The sequence below is a fragment of the Eubalaena glacialis genome, chromosome 15, assembly GCF_028564815.1.
Source record: "Eubalaena glacialis isolate mEubGla1 chromosome 15, mEubGla1.1.hap2.+ XY, whole genome shotgun sequence".
NCBI classification, from domain to species: Eukaryota; Metazoa; Chordata; class Mammalia; order Artiodactyla; family Balaenidae; genus Eubalaena; species Eubalaena glacialis.
Window position 1 is genome coordinate 41,592,617 of NC_083730.1, and position 22,223 is coordinate 41,614,839.

General features: G+C 36.1%; 1 protein-coding gene across 5 annotated transcripts in view; it reads right to left on the reverse strand.

The window, feature by feature from the left end:
- KIAA1328 (KIAA1328 ortholog) overlaps positions 1-22,223 on the reverse strand; it is a 352,094-nt gene that overhangs the window by 205,060 nt on the left and 124,811 nt on the right. For 3 of the 5 annotated variants that reach the window (XM_061170437.1, XM_061170438.1, XM_061170440.1), the window contains one exon: positions 9,516-9,643. The exons of 1 other annotated variant lie outside the window; for it this stretch is intronic. In XM_061170437.1, the coding sequence (XP_061026420.1) occupies positions 9,516-9,643 (128 nt within the window). The remainder of the gene's footprint in view (positions 1-9,515; positions 9,644-22,223) is intronic. One more of the 5 variants, XM_061170439.1, reaches the window with a different exon arrangement.

A 22,223-nucleotide genomic window follows, 5' to 3' on the forward strand; every position in this document is an offset into this window, starting at 1 on the left:
ACTGTCTAGTTAATTAACTTGTGGCATTCCAACCAACAGCTGGAAGAATATTGTTTAGAATATAAAACAAATTTTGGTAGCAAACAACTTTATAGTAACTTAAACCTGTACTTTATTTTCATTGTATTTTTTAAATTAATAGACTTTTTAAGAGCAGTTGTAGATTTAAAAATTGAGCAGATAGTTCCCATATATTCCCTCTCTCCCCCTCATGGTTTCCCTGATTTTTAACATCTTCCATTAGCGTAGTGCATTTGTTACAACTGATTAACCAGTATTGATGCGTTATTATTAGTCCATAAAATCCATAGTTTAATTAGGGTTCACTCTTTGTGTCTTTGTGTTATACAGTTGTATGGATTTTGACAAATGTTCTAGCTATTCATCCCTCATTCCCTCTCCTTGACTGCAGGCAACTACGGATCATTTTACTGTCTGTATAGTTTTGCCTTTACCCTACACTTTGGGTTGTGATCTCCTACAGTAATATAGCTTACTCTTTCCAGACCAGATAATATGCAATGAGTCAGAGCCAGTAAATGTGACTAAGTATTCATGCTTCTCATGTTCCCTATTAGAGTTATTCTCGTGTTCTTTATTAGAGTTATCCTCATTTACATTTCAGCTAATTCTTCTGCATTTTGATAAAGCATTACCTTCTTTGGTCAGTCTCTCTCTCTCTCGGAGAGAGAGCCTTAACTATTTTCTTACAATAAATAGTTTAAATTGTCACATTTTAAGTTTACTTTCTGGGTAAAGGACATTACAGTAGCAGACAAGCCAACGTTCTATGCACTGGGCTTAAGAATGTATTTGATTGGTGGTGGAGGGAGACACAGAACTGCCTTTCTAACTGTTTGCTTAGCCCAATCCTCACAGTTCACAGTGACACAGAAATTCAATATGCATAATCATCTTAGGATTCAAAATTCATATGGCACAGTATGCTATATGCAGACAACAGAACCTTGCCTGCACCCAAGACCTTCATTATCTTTATGATTCATACCACTGGACCATATTTTAAATAAATCTATGTCAAAATGAATCCTACAAACACTTTTAATATTAATTCCTATTAAACTGAGAATCTTTGCAACATAACTGATATAATACCAGATTAGGTTCACCCATCTGTCAAGGGTACCATTTCCTTGGTTATTAAAAGTATCTATTTCATTGACTAGGATTGTTTATTGACTTAAGGGTACAGCTGTTAAAGTGATCTGGCAATCGATCCTACAAGCATACTGAATTTATCAGCAAGATACCCAGACATTCGGAAATGGTCTTAATATTACGGCTCCAAAAAGCATAGCTTCAGGCACTATTCTAGGATCTTTTGAAATTTGTAGTTACTTGAATACCAGAACATTCACTGGTCATTTTTTTTCTTATTAAGGATTTCATGTACCATAAAAGTAATACTCTATTCTTTTTTTTTTTTTTTGTAGTTAAATAAGTTGGATTTATTATTTGCTGCAGCGAGGGGAAACACACACCTTGGGGAAACATAGATGTGTTAGGAAGATCCTACTATACAGGATTTGGGCTTTGGTTGAGTAAGTTGAGGGAAGCAGGTGGGAGTTTGCTCTATATTGGATGCTGTCAGAAAACAGGGATGATTCTATGAGTGGATATCTCAATAAGTTTTATCTTTAGAGAGGGTAGACTCACAAGAGGATAAGCTATAATTGGTAGAGAAATAGCAGCCACTCATTTTGGCCAAGAGAGGGGATGTTTGGTAACTTGTGGGCTGCACAGTGACCTTGGTTTTGTCTGTATTTAGATATAATTATGAAGTGGCCTTGTTTTGTCTTATTTTATCATGGTCTCAGAGTAACCTTGCATGGGGTTAGTGTTCTGTGAGATTGTTTCTGTTCAGTAGGGGAATAACATGGCCCACAGTGAGTGCTAGGCCAGTTTTCAAGTGTCAGGTACCGCCCCCTCCTCTTTTTTTCCTTTCTCCCAAGTTCAAGGTGATGCTGATACTACTGGTCCAGAGACCACCAGCCTTTGAGAACCACTCTCTGAGAGGGTAAAGAGACCTGAGACCTATGTTTGGAACAGGTACATAATAAAGTAATACTCTATTCTTCTCAATTAAAGGCAGTACTTCTGGTTACTATTAATTACATAAGACTAAATGAAATACTGTGATCAATGTTCAAGTTCACGTGGTCACTGTAATATGCATAAAAAACACTGTACCTAAAGAAGAACAAAAACTCGTACTGAGAAAAATCAATATATGAAGTTAGGCTTCAAAAAAGGTGTATTCACCTTTGGAATAATGTTGGAATAATGTTGAAGTTAATTTTTGTGCATGGTGCAAAGGGTCTAAATTTATCTCTTCTGCATGTGTCCAATTGTCCTATCAATGCTTGTTGAAAAGATTATTTTTTCCGCATTGAATTGTGTTAGCACCTTTGTTGAAGATCAGTTGACCAAAATTGCTAGAGTTTATTTCTGAATTCACAATTCTGTTCCACTGATCTAAATGTCCAGCATTATGGCAGTACTATATTCTTGGAAACTGCATGTATTCGTTTTCTATTTCTGTATAACAAATTACCACAAACATAACAATTTGCAATAACAAAAATTTATTACCTCACAGTTCTGTAGGTCAGAAGTTCAGGCAGGCTTGGCTAGGTTCTCTGCTTAGTTTCTCACAAGACTGAAATCAAGCTATCAGCTAGGCCAGGTTCTAATTGGAAATATCTGAGGAAGAACCTGCTTCCAAGCTCAGGTTGGTGACAGAATATAGTTCCTTGTGGTGGCAAGACTTAAATCACTCTTTTCTTGCTACTGGTCAGAGACAGCTCTCAGCTCCTAACCCCTTCCATCTTCAAAGCCTGCAATGGTATGTTGAATACCATTCTTATGCTTTAAATCTCTCTGACTTTCTCTTTTGCTCCCAGCTGGGGAAAACTCTCTGCTTTTATCATGTAATTAGGTTAGGCCCACCTAAATAATCTCCTTTTTATTATATAACATAACATATCATGGGAGTAAAACCATTTCGGCAGGGGTCAAAAGTCATGCAAGTCAGGTTAAAATTCTATCTACTATACTGTACCTTTAGAGTAAACATTAAAATTAGAAAGAGTGATCTTATACTTTACTGTTCTTTCTCAAAATTTTGGCTGTTAGTACTACTTTGCATTTCCATATAAACTTTAGGATCATCTTATCAATTTCTGTAAAAATGAAATTATCAAAATTTGCTGGAAATCTGACGGAGATTGCAACAAACCTATAGACTAATTTGGGGAAAACTGCCATTTTAATAACATTGAGTCTTGCAATCCATGAACATGGAATAATATCTTAGATCTTTATTTCTCTCAGCAATGTTTTGTTATTTTCAGTGTTTTTATTGTACTGCTTTTAGTAAATATATCCATTTTTGAATTGTTCATTGGAAGTAAATAGAAATAACATTGACTTGCATACTGATCTTGTATCCTGCAAACTTGCTGAACTTATTTATTAGTTCTATCATGTTTTTGTGTGTGTGTGTGTTTGTGGATTTCTTAAGATTTTCTACATATAGGACCATCCTGTCAATGAATAAAGACAGTCTTATTCCAGTAATATAGAGAAAATTTTCTCCAACAGTTCTGCCTTCTGTCCTCCTCCCTTTGTGCAAGTACACATACACACACACACATACAACGTCTTTATATCTTATAAGCTCAACAATACAGTTTTATAATTATTGTTTTATTCAGGTGTCTTTTAAGTTTTCTATTTAAGAAAAGAGAGATATGTAATTACTTTTACCAGTGTTCTATTTCTTTATGTGAATTTGAGTTACTGGCTTATGTCATTTTCTTTCATCTGAGCAGACTTCTATTAGTATTTATTGTAAGGCAGGTAAGCTAGCAATGAATTCTCTCAGTCTTTATTTATTTAGGAATGTCTTTATGTCACTTTCATTTTTGAAGGATAGTTTTATTTGACTGCCAGTTTTTTTTTTCTTCAGCTCTTTGAATATGCCATCCCACTGCCTCTTTCCTCCACTGTTTCTGATGAGAAGTCAGCTGTTAATCATATCTTTGTTCTATGTACAAATCTTTTATTCCGCAAGGAGTTCAGCAGTACATTTGAGTCAGACATATAACAGATATCCAAAGAGCATAACATTTTTGATTTGGCTTCTTTGTCAGTTAGAAGTGTGGTGACACTTCTGGACTGCCAAGCAAATCTGGGCTTCTTATAACGGACTCAAAGATAGCTTAGTATAGATAGAATTAAAATAAATATTACATATTAAATACACATTAACATGCATAAGTAAGTTAGATAGCATTAAAATGGTAAGGAGCTCTATTACCACATGCCTATATGAGGCAGTTAAAAAATGTTTAACCAAAAGAATACATGAAAATAATCACAGAATAGGAAATAGTCCCAAGACACTCTGGCCCTAAGCACTACAAAAACTCTTTTAACAAACTATAGAGACAATAGTAATGGAAACCACCCAGAAACAATTAAACATGCACTCAGCAATGATTTACCTATTATAGTTCAGATTCTGTCCAGTCCATGACCTAGACCTAAATAAAGAAACACAGAACAAGTAATCATAGGAAAAATGGAAAAGTTTCTATAAAAGGCCTTTTACCAGATCAGAACAGCATGGACTCATTAATATCCATTGCCCATGGCTGAAAAGTAATGATGATTTTATCCATTTTATAGAAAAGGGGTAAATCTCAAGATGAATCCAAATCTACCTTTTTACATCTACTTGGCAAAAAAATGGAAGAGTTAAGAAAAACATTAAGGCAATCTTGCATAGAGACATTTTCAAACTGCAGCGGGAAAAGCTACTCAAAGTGCTGCCTAAGCTTTCTCTTAATATAAAGAATACTGTGGAAATACCATACCTCTCCTGAAATGATACAGCCTATCAAATAAGATTAAAATAGAAGTTATAAGCATCAGAGTTTAAGGTGACATTATTTAAGTTCAGGTTCACACACACACAAAATAATCACACTCAACTGTGACAAGAAGAGCTATCTTCTAAAATGTACTCTGGTTAAAACTATGGTTACTAGATCCTCCCACGTCCAAGAACAAGGTTATACTGTGGGTAAGTATTGTTTCTTAAGATAAGGAAATGGAGTAACAGACACACATCAGTGAGGTATCTCAGTCTAAATAGAACAAGTGAAAAATCTTCCTAGATTCCACAATGAAGGACTTGTAATGCTGAACAAATTACAAGATGAATGGAGAATGCATTCATCTTTGAGGCAAAGCAAGAAAGAGGATGGGGGGAAAAGCAAGGAAAAAATTCGCCCTGTAAATGGAGCAACTTCTTTTCCACCAAATGGCAGAAGTAAAAAGAAAACCATAAGCTAGGGCATTCTTCTGAAGAACTGCAAATTTAATAAAACTATACACAAAACCTATAATGAGCAATTTGAGCCACATGGTAACCAACACAAAGAAGAAACAAAAGAAGTCTCTTAAAGTCAAATGAATGCCTCATGAAAAATGAACTGCTGCATCTCTATCACAAAATCTGAGGGTGAGTTTAAAAAAACCTTATTTTGGTTTTTTTTTTTTTTGCTCTTTATTTATTTATTTTTTAACATCTTTATTGGAGTATAATTGCTTTACAATGGTGTGTTAGTTTCTGCTTTATAACAAAGTGAATCAGTTATACATATACATATGTTCCCATATCTCTTCCCTCTTGCGTCTCCCTCCCTCCCACCCTCCCTATCCCACCCCTCTAGGTGGTCACAAAGCACCGAGCTGATCTCCCTGTGCTATGCGGCTGCTTCCTACTAGCTATCTATTTTACGTTTGGTAGTGTATATATGTCCATGACACTCTCTCACTTTGTCACAGCTTACCCTTCCCCCTGCCCATATCCTCAAGTCCATTCTCTAGTAGGTCTGTGTCTTTATTCCCATCTTGCCACTAGGTTCTTCATGGACTTTTTTTTTTTTTTTCCTTCTTAGATTCCATATATATGTGTTAGCATACTGCATTTGTTTTTCTCTTTCTGACTTACTTCACTCTGTATGACAGTCTCTAGGTCCATCCACCTCACTACAAATAACTCAATTTCGTTTCTTTTTATGGCTGAGTAATATTCCATTGTATATATGTGCCACATCTTCTTTATCCATTAATCCGATGATGGACACTTAGGTTGCTTCCATGTCCTGGCTATTGTAAATAGAGCTGCAATGAACATTTTGGTATATGACTCTTTTTGAATTCTGGTTTTCTCAGGGTATATGCCCAGTAGTGGGATTGCTGGGTCATATGGTAGTTCTAGTTTTAGTTTTTTAAGGAACCTCCATACTGTTCTCCATAGTGGCTGTATCAATTTACATTCCCACCAACAGTGCAAGAGGGTTCCCTTTTCTCCACACCCTCTCCAGCATTTATTGTTTCTAGATTTTTTGATGATGGCCATTCTGACTGGTGTGAGATGATATCTCATTGTAGTTTTGATTTGCATTTCTCTAATGATTAATGATGTTGAACATTCTTTCATGTGTTTGTTGGCAATCTGTATATCTTCTTTGGAGAAATGTCTATTTAGGTCTTCTGCCCATTTTTGGATTGGGTTGTTTGTTTTTTTGATATTGAGCTGCATGAGCTGCTTGTAAATTTTGGAGATTAATCCTTTGTCAGTTGCTTCATTTGTAAATATTTTCTCCCATTTTGAGGGTTGTCTTTTGGTCTTGTTTATGGTTTCCTTTGCTGTACAAAAGCTTTTAAGTTTCATTAGGTCCCATTTGTTTATTTTTGTTTTTATTTCCATTTCTCTAGGAGGTGGGTCAAAAAGGATCTTGCTGTGATTTATGTCATAGAGTGTTCTGCCTATGAAAAAACGTTATTTTGAGAACAAATAAAATTTTATGTTTACCTGACATTATGGCTACTCACAGGAAAATCAAATAGTTTCCCACCATCTCTAGTGTATTTGTGCTCTGGCATTCAAAAAACTGGATTTCAGATTAAGATCCAAAAGAGGGTTGGTCATAGAAACAAGGGCTTGCAAAGCAAATTTTCAATATTTTTTAGCTATCTCAAGATTTTCTTGTCTTTCTTTCTTCAAGAAAATATGGAGTCAGACTGTTTACGTTCATATCTTGATTTCCTAACTTGCTACCTGGAAGACAAGGCAAGTCTCTTGTTCTGCCTGGGATTCCTCCTCTGTAAAATGGGGATAATAACTTCATTGGGCTACTGAGGGACTAAACGATTTAATGTGTGTTAAGAGCTTAGAACAGTACCTGGCGCACACAGTATTTACCATATTAAATTTTGTTAAATAAAAATTAAAACTTTATTAGGCCAACCTATGTTAGGCTCTGAGTATAAAAAAACCAACAGGATGCTGTTTTTAAAAAAGCTTGGTGAGAGAGATGGATGAATAAACAATGATTACAAAAGAACAAGAACAGTGCTTGATACAGATGAGTAGTCTATTTGTGAGCACATAAACAGGCCCTCTAACTTTACCACATCCTCATCCAGAGTGTTCACAATGATGCCCTTCCTGACAGGAAGTAGACCTGTCCACCAAATTCACCCAGTTCCCATGAGGGTGAGTGAGAAGGTGCTTACCTTTGCTTAGCTAAGAGAAGCCTGTCACAAAGAACAAATCAGATAACAAAGGAAACAGGTGACAGTCTCCACTTGGCGTTCAAAAAGAAACTTATTTTCCCTCTCTAGGTTCAAAGAGCAGAGTCTACAAGTGGTCTCAATTTCATTTTCATTGTATATACGACATAATCTAAAGTCTGACCACCGGGCACTTCCTGAAAACATGGTTTTAAAATTTTCTCATGATTAAGTCAAAATGAAAATTCAAAAGTATCTCCTTTTGAGAGTATACTTTCTCCATACCCTTGACCAACAGTTTCTTCTGAGTATTTGTAATTTTTTTAGTTTTGCTCCTCAAGGTTGAGGTTAAGAGAGGCAGTGTTCACTATGATTGGTCTCTAGGGAAACTTCCAAGAATCACTCTTTTAAACATAAAACACTACCCTTTAAGAAAGTTTTATTTTCCCCTCATTTCAGCAGTAGATAGAAAAAGGGCTAGGCCGCCTTATCTAGATGTCTTTAGAACTCCCTAATGACTATTTCTTGACTCTCAGTCTATATCCTTAACTACCGGCAATTGAAAAGTCCCTCAGCCTCTCCTCCACTACCCTTGGCCAACGTTTTTGTGCCCTTTAACACCTGTCATAGAGACAGAGGGAGTGGAAACGCAAAGACAAAAGTCAGAAATCTGATCTTCATGTTATAATTTTCTTTAGCCCACCCATGAGAGCATTAGGCAAGTGCCACCTTAAAAACTGCCTGCCCTTTTTCAAAGTGGCAAAACAAATCCAGATAAAAAGATTAGCTTCCACCTTCCTCTGCCTCATTTTATAGCCTAGGCTTTCAGAAAACAGAACAAAAGAAAATATTTCAAGTTAGAATACAAATAAACCATTCATACTTTGGTTCTTTCTTATAAATATTGTGACTTCAAAAAAAAAAAAAGGACGGTATGTTAGAAGTCTAAGCTATGCCACATTCCAGCAAAATTATTCTTTCTTTCTTTTCTTTTTACTTTTCCATATGTCCAAACTTGAGGTTTAAAACTGGAGTTTTCTTAGCCAAAACTCTTAACCCATCTGAGACAGGTGTCTCTAGGTTGAACAGAACAGTGTTCTTTAGAAGGGTTACAGAAAACCATTCAAGACCTGTTACTATTCAAAGGGAGAGGATAACCCTTTAGTTAGTACATTATCCATGTTTTAATAATAATATGAATGACTTTGACACTCTATATAGTTTTTTCTACAACGTTTTAATACAAAAGCTATCCTCATCCATTTAAATTCATTTGGATATGAAAAAGACATCCAATGTCACTTGCTAGAGGGCAAGAAGTAAGTCTTCAGAACTTGTTTCACATCACAACTGGCAGGGTTCTGAACTTTCATTTAATTATATAATATATACTATTTGATGATATGTATATAAATGTTAATATGCAAACAGTCTCATATATACTTATGTGATTAATACATATATACAAACACAGAATCACGCTAAATGTTCCAGTTTTCTCCAATTAAAGCTTTTACAAGTTGCCAAGACACTTTCATTATTCTAAAACTCTAAACGTGAGTTACAAGAGGCTTATGAGTAAAAAAAAAAAAAAAAGCCCACCTGATCTTCATTAAGTAACAGAGCAGTGGGTTTTCTTTATCACTCCTGCTGTGCTTTCATACAACCAGAAGCTTCCCTCCTGACCCAGAGCCTGCTTCAAGTAATCATTCCTGACCTCTGGGCCCCAGGAACAGAAGAGGAAAGGGAAACAGGGAAGTAAATGAAACCAACTCAATCACATGCTGTAACTGTAGGTCTAAAGACAATGTTGAATACAGTGAGACAAAGTAAAAGGCAAATGACTCTTCTGACATCTTGCTGATCCATTAAAGACAAGAAAAGGTAAGAAAAAAGATGCTTACCTGTTGTTCCTGAATTTTAGCAGCACCAAGTTCTGAGAGAGACACAGTGAGCTTCTCCTGCTGTTCTGATAGATATTTCTGATAGAGGCTTAGAAGTTCTTGGCATTCTTTATACTGTAGCTGAAGAGGTGAGATTGCAAATTAAGGGAAAAAGCTAATAAATGGATTTAAACTGCATACATCTGTATTGTTTTTCAGATTTCAACAAACAAAATAGAGACAGAAATGTAACCATACTTGGTGAGAGTGCAGGTAAGCTGTAGTCTTCAGATGAACACAGCATATGTATCCCCCTCAAAATCATGAAACAATAATTCACAGGGAGTAACAATGTTTATCCCATTAAAATTTTTCTTTCTCAAGTCTTTAAATTTGATAAAAACAAACACATGCAAAAGAATGAAGGTGGACCCCCATCTCACACCATATATAAAACTAACTGAAAATGGATCACTGACCTAAATGTAATAGCTAAAACTATAAACTTTATAAAAGCAAATCTTTGTGACCTTGGATTAGGCAATGGTCACCTAAAAGCACAGCAATGAAGAATAAATAAATAAATTGGATTTCAAATTTTAAAACTTTGTGCTTCAAAGGACACTGTTAAGAAATTGAAAAGACAACCTCCAGAATGAGAGAAAATATTTGCAAATCATACAAATGATAAAGGTCTGGTATCCATATATATGTAAAGATGTTATATGACTCAACAATAAAAAACTATTATCTAATTAAAAATGGGCAAAGGACTTGAATAGACATTTCCCAAAAGAAAATATACAAATGGCTAAGCAGCACAAGAAAAGATGCTTTACATCTTTTCTTAGCCATTACCTACTAGGAAATGCAAATCAAAATCACAATGAGATACCACTTTGCATTTACTAGGATGGCTATAATCAAAAAGACTGACAATAACAAGCACTGGCAAGAATACGGTGAAATTAGAACCCTCCCACATAGCTGATGGGAATGTAAAATGCTGCTGCTTTGGAAAATAATTTAGCAGTGCCTCAAAAAGTTAGACACAGAGTTACCATATGACCCACAATTCTACTCCAATTCCCCAAGAGAACTGAAAATATAGGTTCACATTAAAAACTTATACATGCATATTCAGAGCAGCATTATCCGTAACAGTGAAAAAGTGAAAAAAATCCAAATGTCTATCAAGTGACAAATGGATAAACAAAATGTGTTATACCTATAAAATGGAATATTATTCAGCCATAAAAAGAAACAAAGTATCACTATATTCTACTATATGAGTGAAACTTGAATATATTATATGCTAAAGAAGCCAGACACAAAAGGCTACAAATTCTGTGTATGTTGTTGTTTAAAATACCTCTTCCAATGAGCCAGGGAAAAGAATACTTAGTTCTAAGTATACCAGATCACAAGTAAGAGTTACATTCATCCATGTTCACTTTCTGTCCTCTTCTCCAATTTTCCGAAGTACCCATTATGTGAGAAAAGCAAAATGGGGAAAAAAAGAGAAATGTCCAGAATAGGCAAATCCATATAGATAGAAAGTATATTAGTGGTTGCCAAAAGATGGAGGAGGGAAATAGGGTGCAATTGCTGATGGGTATGAGTTTTATGGGGGAGGCAATGAACGTGATCTGGAATTGGAAGGTTGTCTTTGCACACCTTTGGGAATATACTCAAAACCACTGAATTCTATACTTTCAAAGGGTGATTTTTATTGTATGTGAATTATATCTCAATAAAGCTGTTACTAAAAAATTCAGGGTGGAAGTGATGATACTGTTCTGGTCAAAGTAATTACTGCCTAATTTACATAGGAGGCTATAACTATATTAAACGTAACAGGATTATGATTAGATTTTTGTCCTATTTGTTTGGTTTTGCATAATGTCAATATTTCATTAATAAAAGCATCATCAGGAAATTTTCTGCCCATACACCTCCCTACATGTTTTACAGTCTAGTATGAAGAACACAGCAACCTAACTTGGGGTACCCTCTCCCACAGCTCCTCAAACTTGCAAAGTGCTCAGGAAGAAGATACTGAACTGCACAGATCAGGTGTCTGGAAGACAGGGAGCTCTATCCAAGGGAGAGTTCTCTGTTCCTTATTTCTCACTGTGGTAATTTCTTCCCCAGGCCCATTCTTCTCTCACATCATTTCTGAATCTCCCCAACACCTAATTATATATGCTGTTGGTATAAAAATTACTGTCCAATAAGATTATTCTGTATAAATACTCTTATAACAGGCCATCATGATTAAGGGTGGGAACAGTATTTCTTAAATGTCAAAAATGGTGACTGGCTTCAGTGTTCTTCTTAACATTTTCATAACCTAATCACTGCTTCTGGGCAGATTCCTATTCTAATAACTTGTGCCAATCCTGACTGAATAAATAACCAACTGCTTCATTATTCTCATTGTTAACCTTTAACAAAAACCAGAGACGGCTTGTAGAAGAGGAGCTGGTTCATAAGGAAAGGATAGGTTACTAAGCTAAACAATACATTATGTAGAAGAGCATGTTTAATACTCAGCATCTTAAAAACAACCCCAACAATACAATGAACAGTGGTCTAGATAAGCTAATATGTTTTCAAGGCCAATCTATATCAGACCAGGTTGATTTTACATTTCCATGCTTTTCCTCAGCAAGCTCAAAAAGACAGGAATGATTTGTGGCGGTCCCAAGAGCCTCTGCCAGCTATGATGTATATAAGAAGAATTTTTTATTCTAGCTGTTACCATAGGCAATAATGTTTGTAATAGGTGAACATATTATCCTGGACACAGAATATGAATTTTATTCTCGAAAAAGCCAGCACAATTATACAGTCTAAGAGTTAAATGTCAGCATTTGAAGACAAATTATAGGCAAATTCATTTAAACACATGCTATGTGACAGAATATAAAAACAAGCAGTCCTATCTTTATCAATTTTTTATAACTGTATTGATTCACCAGATTTTGAAATGCCCTCCCTTTTCCTGTAAAATCCAAAATATATGTACACGCAAAACAGTAATTTTCCTTCCTCCTTAGCACAATGAGACTTCAACCCTCCATCTGGAGAGAGAGATTTATGTTAGGAAAACGTAAGTAAAATGCCTTCTTAACTGATTTGGGGGAGGGAGTACAGTGAGAAAGAAGACATATTTAACTCAAGCCTGGTCAACTGACAGAAAAGAATGCAACAGATGTAGGAAATTGAACCTAAGGGAAGGTGTGCACCAACCATGATGTGAACCTAGCATACTGCTGGTCTGCCCAACCACCATTCAAGAACTGAGAGAAACAGCAGTCATCACAGCCTCATCAAAGAAAGCAAGCTTCGTAAGATAACAGAAATAAATATAAACTAATATTGAGCAACATCACATCGAAACCTAAACATATCAAATTAATTAGCTGAAATGGATGTTGGAAATGGTCATTTTGCAAAGCTTAAAGCCTTAACTCCAAAATGCATTATATAGAAAAATAAAACTAAAGATTGAAGCAGAATGAATAGGGAGATGAAAGAATAAAAACTGTGTGAGAGAAAAATCAGGGGTGGAAGTAGAAGGACGAGAAGACAGAATATACTAGTAGCATGCTGCCCAAGTGATTGTCTTAAACTGGAAGAATTCCTCTGGTGGAGCAGAGACCACTCCCATCACCCCATCCCACTCCAGCCTCGGGTATCTAGGATACTTGAATCTGGTAGTTTACTACGTAAATCCTGATCTAATACAGAATGAAATGAAGAAAGGTCTCCATGAGAGGAGAAAAGGGAGAATAATCAATTTTTTTCAAACACTCCTTTTTGGGAACCGATTCCTCAGAAAAATGGCTGATTCCCATTCTGGTAGGGAAAGTACAAAGTGAGCTTGAAACTCTTGTTATTTTAATGTAAGAAAGTGTTTAAAGACAAATAGATGAGGGCTTATCAAAAGGAATAGCAGCAACCCTGAAGGGGACTCAGCCAAATTTTGGACAATTTGAGCATCAAAAGGAATGACTCTAATTAATAGCAAATTAAATAAATAAAAATCTACCACTTCATAGTGATACTTCAAAAGAAGGGAAGAGTGAAAGAGGAAAAAATTGAAGTTCTTCTTTATAGAAAAATGCTAATTACTTAGAAGGAATGGTCAAATTTTAAAAATCACCATTTTGCAATCCCCAGTGTAATAACTAATTCAGGTGAGGATCACTAATTGATATTAAAACCAGTACGTAAAAGGTTAATAAATAAGATATTCATAAGGTGTCAAGATTAGTTATTTATAGCAAAGAAGAAAATGCACCTTTAAATGGTAAAATCTGGTAGTCATCACCAAAACAAAGTAAATTAATGTAGGATTACTAATAGTGAAAAAACCAGACATTATGTACCTCTTAATGTCTGAAGCAGGCAACATCACCTAAGAAATATTCTTGCCAAGAATGTTTTACCTGAATCAAACCAAATCTGTAAATCTAACTCCCACTGCACAGGAATTAAAAGAAATAAAGGAACAAATTATATTATACCACAAGGAAACAATCAGACAAATCCATAATGTGGGAGATTTTGCAAAGCACTTGACCTGAACTCTTCAAAAAAGTCAAGTCATGGGGGAAAAAAGTGGGTAGGCCTATTTTAGATTAAGAGAGCAAAGACACAACCAAATGTAAACCATGAATCAGACTGAATCCTGGCTCAGGAAGAGAAATAGCTATAAAAGACATTCTTGGGACAACTAGGGGAGTTGGAATAGGGACTCAATACCAGTTGATATTATAGAATTACTGCTTATTGTCTTAGGTATCATAATGTGGCTTATAAAGAGAAATGTTCTTATTCTTATGAGATGAGTGTGAAGTACTTAGGGGTGACATATGACACCTGCCACTTCCAAGTAGTAAAAAAAATAAGCAAAATAAATTTTACATATGTAAGTAAATTTATTTAATTTATATTATAAATTTATGTAAGTAAACATAAATATGTATATAGATTTGTATATATATACATATATATATGAGGAGGCAAAGCAAATAGAGCAAAATGTCAACAACTGTGGAATCTAGGTGGCAGGTATATGGTGGTTCATTGCACTATTCTGTCAACTCTTCTATATATTTGGAAACTGTCATAATTAAAAGTTGTAAAAAACCTTTTTTTGTTTTTGTTTGTGTTTTTTCTGTTTTCTTCTTTCTACTATTATTCAGTCACTTCTTGTCTTCCTACTCCCATCATAAGTTATCATGAAAGAAGCAGAAACCTAAACATCAGGTCAGACTCCTAAGAGCTCTACAACTCCATTTAAGTCAGGTGACTAACCCTTAGTATGGTCTGATGATACACTAACTGGAACCTGTCATTTGAGCGAAGAATAGGCACATCCATGGCAGCAAAAGGCCATATAAAAAAGGCCCATTAAGGTTTCTTCCAGTTATTTAACAAAGGCAGTAATGTAGAATGAGTAAAAGCGCAGACTTAGGTGTCATCCAACACTCCTGGCTCAAATCTTAATTCTGGTACTTAGTAATGATATAACTTTGACAAGAAACTTCTCTGACACCCTCACCTGGGAATAATAATACCTACCTCACCTCACAGGGCAACTATGAATATGAATGAGCTAATGAAAGAAAAGAATTTAGCATAGGGCAGAGCACAAGCATACATTCAATAGACTTTTTACATCAAGGGAACAAGAGATAACAAGTGCTGGTGAGGATGTGGAGAAAAGGGAACCCTTGAAAACCATTGATGGGAATGTAAATTGGGGCAGCCACTATGAAAAACAGTACAGAGGTTCCCCCCAAAATTAAAAATATGATCCAGCAATTCCACTTCTGGGTATATACCCGAAGGAAATGAAATCACTATCTTGAAGAGTTATCTACACCCTCATGTTCATTGCAGCATTATTTACAACAGCCAAGACATGTAAACAACCTAAGTGTCTGTCAACAGATGAATGGATTAAAATGTTATACACACACACACACACGCACAAACACACACACACACACATACATATATACAATGCAATATTATTCAGTCTTAAAAAAGAAGGAAATCTTCCCATTTCTAACAACATGGATAAAAACTTGAGGGCATTATGCTAAGTGAAATAAATCAGACAGGGAAAGAAAAATACTGCATAATTTCACTTATATGTAGAATCTAAAGAAACTGAACTCATAGAAACGGAGAGGAGACTGGTGGTTGCCAATGGCTCAGGAGGGTGGGGGAAATGGGTGAGCGTGGTCAAAGTATACAAATGTACAGTTTTAGAATGAATAAGCTCTACGGAATGTAATGTACAACATGGTGACTACAGTTAACAACACTGTATTGTGTACTTGAAAGTTGCTAAGAAAGTACATCTTAAATGTTCTCAACACACACACACAGGTAACTATATGAGGTAATAGGTGTGTTAACTAATCTTATTGTGGTAATCATTTCACAATATATACATATTATACCTTAAACTTACATAATGTTATATGCCGAATACATCTAAATAAAGTTGGGATAAAAAAGACATCAAAGGGTTTAGAGAAAGATTTAAATAAATAAGGATAACATGTTCTGGGAGAGACATTTAAACAAAGGGTACAATGGATTTTTTAAAGTGGGGGTAAGTGGTCACTTTGACAACATTGAGGGGAAGTCAGAAAATGCTTCAGAGAAGATGTGACCCTAGAAATGAATTCTGGAAGAGGAGTTTACAGATGCACTGGGTAGGAAGGAAAGGGAGTACCCTTGGCTGAAAGGTCATCAGGAGCAAAGGCATGGAGAAATGAAACAGATTTGCACATTAAGGGAACTGAAAATAGGACAGGATGGATGGTCAACTGGTGGTGAGTAGGGAGAATGAGTGAAGAGGCTGCAGAGACAAACAGGGGCCAGATCTTGAATGTTACACTAAGTTGTTTGGATTTTATTTCTATATAACCCATTGATGTCTTACAACCAATCTGTATGCTGTAAAGATACCTTTGGTCGGAATGTGAAGGGTGGAGTGGAGAGCTTGAAGAGAGAATGAAAGCAACCAATTAGAAAATGGCTATAACAGTCTAAAGCTAGAGATGAGAGGAGTCTGAATTGAAGTAATAATGGTAGGAATTAGGAGGTGACTGAGTTGAAGAGGGAAATTTAAGACAATGTCAAGTTATAAATTGGGTAGCAAGATGTTGTATGATGCACAGTTCCATTTACCAAGACAGGGAATGCAGAACAAAAAAAAGGTATGGGGGAAGGGGTGCAGCTTTACACTGACTTGGAGATGCTTGGGGAGCATTTAGTTGAGATGGCCAATTAGGACATTTGAATCCCTGGGCCTGGAATTCAAAGAAGAGGTCTCATTAGAAACAGAGATTTGGGAGTTAATCACTTTGTAAGTGGTGGCTGAAGACATAAGAGTGTTGAACGTTGTCTAGCAAAGTATTCAGTTTTGTTTGTTTGTTCATTCTTTCACTCATTCAACAAATAAGCACCATTAGGCCAGGAATATTTGTCTGTTTTGTTTACTGCTGAATTCCTTAGCTTACATAATAGGAGCTCAATAAACACTGAATAATATTTACTGAGTAAATTAACACCAGAGACTGTGCCAGGTGCTAGACATACAATGATGAACAAGACCAACACTGTCCCCTGCAGGGAGCTTACCATCCAGCAAGGAGGGTGGGTAATCAAGCGCATACTTAAGATAACAAATGATGAAAGCAATAGCAAGAACATTAATGTAGCTCTATGCAAGCACTTCCTAAGGGGACCCAGTTGATGGAGGAGCCAGGGAAAGCCTCTTGGAGAAAAAAATGTTCAAAATGAGAGAAAAGAGGGCCAATGTAACAACATGTAAAGGGCAGGCAGAGAGGAGGAATCAATAGAAAGATGTAGTCAACTGTGCCCAGTGCTGCAGAGGCCACGCCAGTTAAAGATGACATTGAGGAGGCTACAGTGACCCTTGCCAGAACACAAGTTTGTTCACCATTTCCCCCACTGTTTGGCTAGATCCTGTTTTCCCATCAGAGAGAAGCTCCTGGACAGAAAGAGCTGTTTTACTCAGGGTCCCTCGAGGTAAAGACAGCTGACCATGTGCCTCCCACTCTCACGCAGTCCATTAGTCACGAGGCTCTCAGGGGATCTAGAACTCAAAGAGCTTCACTAGGGCAGGTCCTCCCTTTACTATGAACACCTACATACTACTTAATATATAAAGACAGCACATACTCTATATTCTGCTTCAAATGTTTTGCCTGCCCCCAGTCCTACGCAATTCTTACTTATCCTTTCAAATTGAGCGTTATGTCACCTCTTACTCCTAACTTTGACCTCCATGCAGAGTTAAGCATTTCATTATAGTAAATAGCATATAGCTAAAATTATTTGATTATATTACTATCACCTGAAGTGGCCTGTGAGTTCCTGAAATCATAGTTTATTAATCTTGATCTCCCTCTATCACAGCAGGCACTTTAAAAATGTTAGAGAAATGAATAAAGGAATAAAAGTAAAGGAGTGCCTACTGAATTTCATGTGAGGTTTGGATTTGGAATCAAAGCAAACCAAAGATAGGCTATGTGGTCTTTAGCCAAGAAGACACCTAAAAATACCAATTCATTAAAAATTTTAAATTGTTCTAACCTCACAGATTTTCCTCTCTTGAAGCAAATAAAGTTTCTGATGTTATATTTCTTACTGCACAATCATTTCCTTTTTTCCCTTTTCAAAAAAAGAACACATTTTCTGAGATAAACACTCAGGTCCAAATTATATATCTAGTTTGGCACTCAATGACAATATGTGCAATTGAAAACAGATTATTGGTAAAAGAAAAACTGATACCAAGATGCATTGACTAGCAGAGCTAGACAAGAATTTCATATGAATGTTTATACTCTTTTATTAAGTTGTGATCTGTACTGGGGTACAAACCACTGATACAAGTCTGAAATTTTCCATTTAATTAAAAGAGAAATTTATGGCAAATTCAGTGCAAGGCCACAGTGTTGTTCAATTTCCTGACAACAGTAACCTGTTAGGAAGGGAAACAAATCTCCAAATCAAACAGAGGAAAACTCAATGTTCTGGACACTTACAAAGGGAAGAAGAGGCAAATGCCTCACCCATTTTCTTCTGGACTCTACTCATTCTGTTTGAATAATAGCAACAAAACAAGAAGCCATGGAAAGATATCTAATTAGAATATATAACTAGCTTTATAAGAGTTTTCTAAGCCTTACGGTCTTTACCTTGTTTCTTGCAGAGTCACAGAACAATATGGGGCAGAAACAGACTTGGATCTAAGATGCTTTACATCGTGTATTTTGCTCAGATCATGGAACCCTGAGGTTTTCCAGGAAACCAGCTATACAATGGAGACACAATATTTATTTCTCCAACTTTAAAGGCAAGGACCCTTATTTAAAAGTTCGTATGCAGATATCTTAAAAAGCAGGCTATCAATGTACCAGGTTGATTAGAATTTTGAATTCTTTATACTAGTTTCCTTTCCACATAACACTCTAAGGATATACACGTTTTCAAGCATTCATGGTAGATGTTAAAGACAAGGTTACAAAAACATTTCTAATGAAAGTCATGCATTTTATCTTGCTTCTAACCTGTCTAAAAATGTAGCTTTTGTGTAAGGTTCCCTGTTTCAGCTAGACCTGAAGAAGTATTTTCTCCATTTGGAAGGCTGCTTTAAATCAATACAACCTTTTTTTTTTTTTTTAACATCTTTATTGGATTATAATTGCTTTACAATGGTGTGTTAGTTTCTGATGCATAACAAAGTGAATCAGATATGCATATACATATATCCCCATATCTCCTTCCTCTTGCGTCTCCCTCCCACCCTCCCTATCGCACTTCTCTAGGTGGAGACAAAGCACAGAGCTGATCTCCCTGTGCTATGCGGCTGCTTCCCACTAGCTATCTATTGTACATTTGGTAGTGTATATATGTCCATGCCACTCTCTCACCCTGTCACATCTTACCCTTCCCCCTCCCCATATCCTCAAGTCCATTCTCTAGTAGGTCTGTGTCTTTATTCCCATCTTGCCACTAGGTTCTTCATGGACTTTTTTTTTTTTTTTCCTTAGATTCCATATATATGTGTTAGCATACTGTATTTGTTTTTCTCTTTCTGACTTACTTCACTCTGTATGACAGACTTTAACTCCATCCATCTCACTACAAATAACCTCCATTTCATTTCTTTTTATGGCTGAGTAATATTCCATTGTATATATGTGCCACATCTTCTTAATCCATTAATCCGATGATGGACACTTAGGTTGCTTCCATGTCCTGGTTATCGTAAATAGAGCTGCAATGAACATTTTGGTACATGACTCTTTTTGAATTCTGGTTTTCTCAGGGTATATGCCCAGTAGTGGGATTGCTGGGTCATATGGTAATTCTATTTTTAGTTTTTTAAGGGACCTCCATACTGTTCTCCATAGTGGCTGTATCAATTTACATTCCCACCAACAGTGCAAGAGGGTTCCCTTTTCTTCACACCCTCTCCAGCATTTATTGTTTGTAGAGTTTTTTGATGACGGCCATTCTGACCGGTGTGAGGTGATACCTCATTGTGGTTTTGATTTGCATTTCTCTGATAATTAGTGATGTTGAGAATCCTTTCATGTGTTTGTTGGCCATCTGTATATCTTCTTTGGAGAAATGTCTACTTACGTCTTCTGCCCATTTTTGGATTGGGTTGTTTGTTTTTCGGATATTGAGCTGCACGAGCTGCTTGTATATTTTGGAGATTAATCCTTTGTCAGTTGCTTCATTTGCAAATATTGTCTCCCATTCTGAGGGTTGTCTTTTCGTCTTCTTTATGGTTCTGTTTGCTGTGCAAAAGCTTTTAAGTTTCATTAGGTCCCATTTGTTTATTTTTGTTTTTGTTTCCATTTCTCTAGGAGGTGGGTCAAAAAGGATCTTACTGTGATTTATGTCACAGTGTTCTGTCTATGTTTCCCTCTAAGTGTTTTATAGTGTCTGGCCTTCCATTTAGCTCTTTAATCCATTTGGAGTTTATTTTTGTGTATGGTGTTAGGTTTTCTAATTTCATTCTTTTACATGTAGCTGTGCAGTTTTCCCAGCACCACTTATTGAAGAGGGTGTCTTTTCTCCATTGTATATTCTTCCCTCCTTTATCAAAGATAAGGTGACCATATGCTCGTGGGTTTATCTCTGGGCTTTTGTCCTGTTCCACTGATCTGTATTTCTGTTTTTCTGCCAGTACAATACTGTCTTGATTACTGTAGCTTTGTAGTATAGTTTGAAGTCAGGGAGCCTGATTCCTCCAGCTCCATTTTTCTTTCTCAAGATTGCTTTGGCTATTCAGAGTCTTCGGTGTTTCCATACAAATTGTGAAATTTTTTTATTCTAGTTCTGTGACAAATGCCATTGGTAGTTTGACAGGGATTGCATTGAATCTGTAGATTGCTTTGGGTAGTATAGTCATTTTCACAATGTTGATTCTTCCAATCCAAGAACATGGTATATCTCTCCATCTGTTTGTATCATCTTTAATTTCTTTCATCAGTGTCTTATAGTTTTCTGCATACAGGCCTTTTGTCTCCTTTGGTAGGTTTATTCCTAGGTATTTTATTCTTTTTGTTGCAATGGTAAATGGGAATGTTTCCTTAATTTCTCCTTCAGATTTTTCATCATTAGTGTATAGGAATGCAAGAGATTTCTGTGCATTAATTTTGCATCCTGCAAATTTACCAAATTCATTGATTAGCTCTAGTAGTTTTCTCGTACAGTCTTTAGGATTCTCTATGTATAGTACCATGTCATCTACAAACAGTGTCAGCTTTACTTCTTCTTTTTCAATTTGGATTCCTTTTATTTCTTTTTCTTCTCTGATTTCTGTGACTAAAACTTCCAAGACTATGTTGAATAATAGTGGTGAGAGGGGGCAACTGTGTCTTGTTCCTGATCTTAGTGGTAACGGTTTCAGTTTTTCACCACTGAGAATGATGTTGGCTCTGGGTTTGTCATATATGGCCTTTATTATGTTGAGGTAAGTTCCCTCTATGTCTACTTTCTGGAGGCTTTTTATCATAAATGGGTGTTGAATTTTGTCAAAAGCTTTTTCTGCATCTATTGAGATGATCATATGGTTTTTATTCTCCAATTTGTTAATATGGTGTATCACATGGATTGATTTGCGTATATTGAAGAATCCTTGCATTCCTGGGATAAACACCACTTGATCATGGTGTATGATCCTTTTAATGTGCTGTTGGATTCTGTTTGCTAGTATTTTGTTGAGGATTTTTGCATCTATATTCATCAGTGATATCGGTCTGTAGTTTTCTTTTTTCATGACGTCTTTGTCTGGTTTTGGTATCAGGGTGATAGTGGCCTCGTAGAATGAGTTTGGGAGTGTTCATCCCTCTGCTATATTTTGGAAGAGTTTGAGAAGGATAGGTGTTAGCTCTTCTGTAAACGTTTGATAGAATTCACCTGCGAAGCCATCTGGTCCTGGGTTTTTGTTTGTTGGAAGATCTTTAATCAGAGTTTCAAGTTCAGTGCTTGTGATTGGTCTGTTTATATTTCTATTTCTTCCTGGTCAGTCTCGGAAGGTTGTGCCTTTCTAAGAATTTGTCTGTTTCTTCCAGGTTGTCCATTTTATTGGCATATGGTTGCTTGTAATAATCTTTCATGATCTTTTGTATTTCTGCAGTGTCAGTTGCT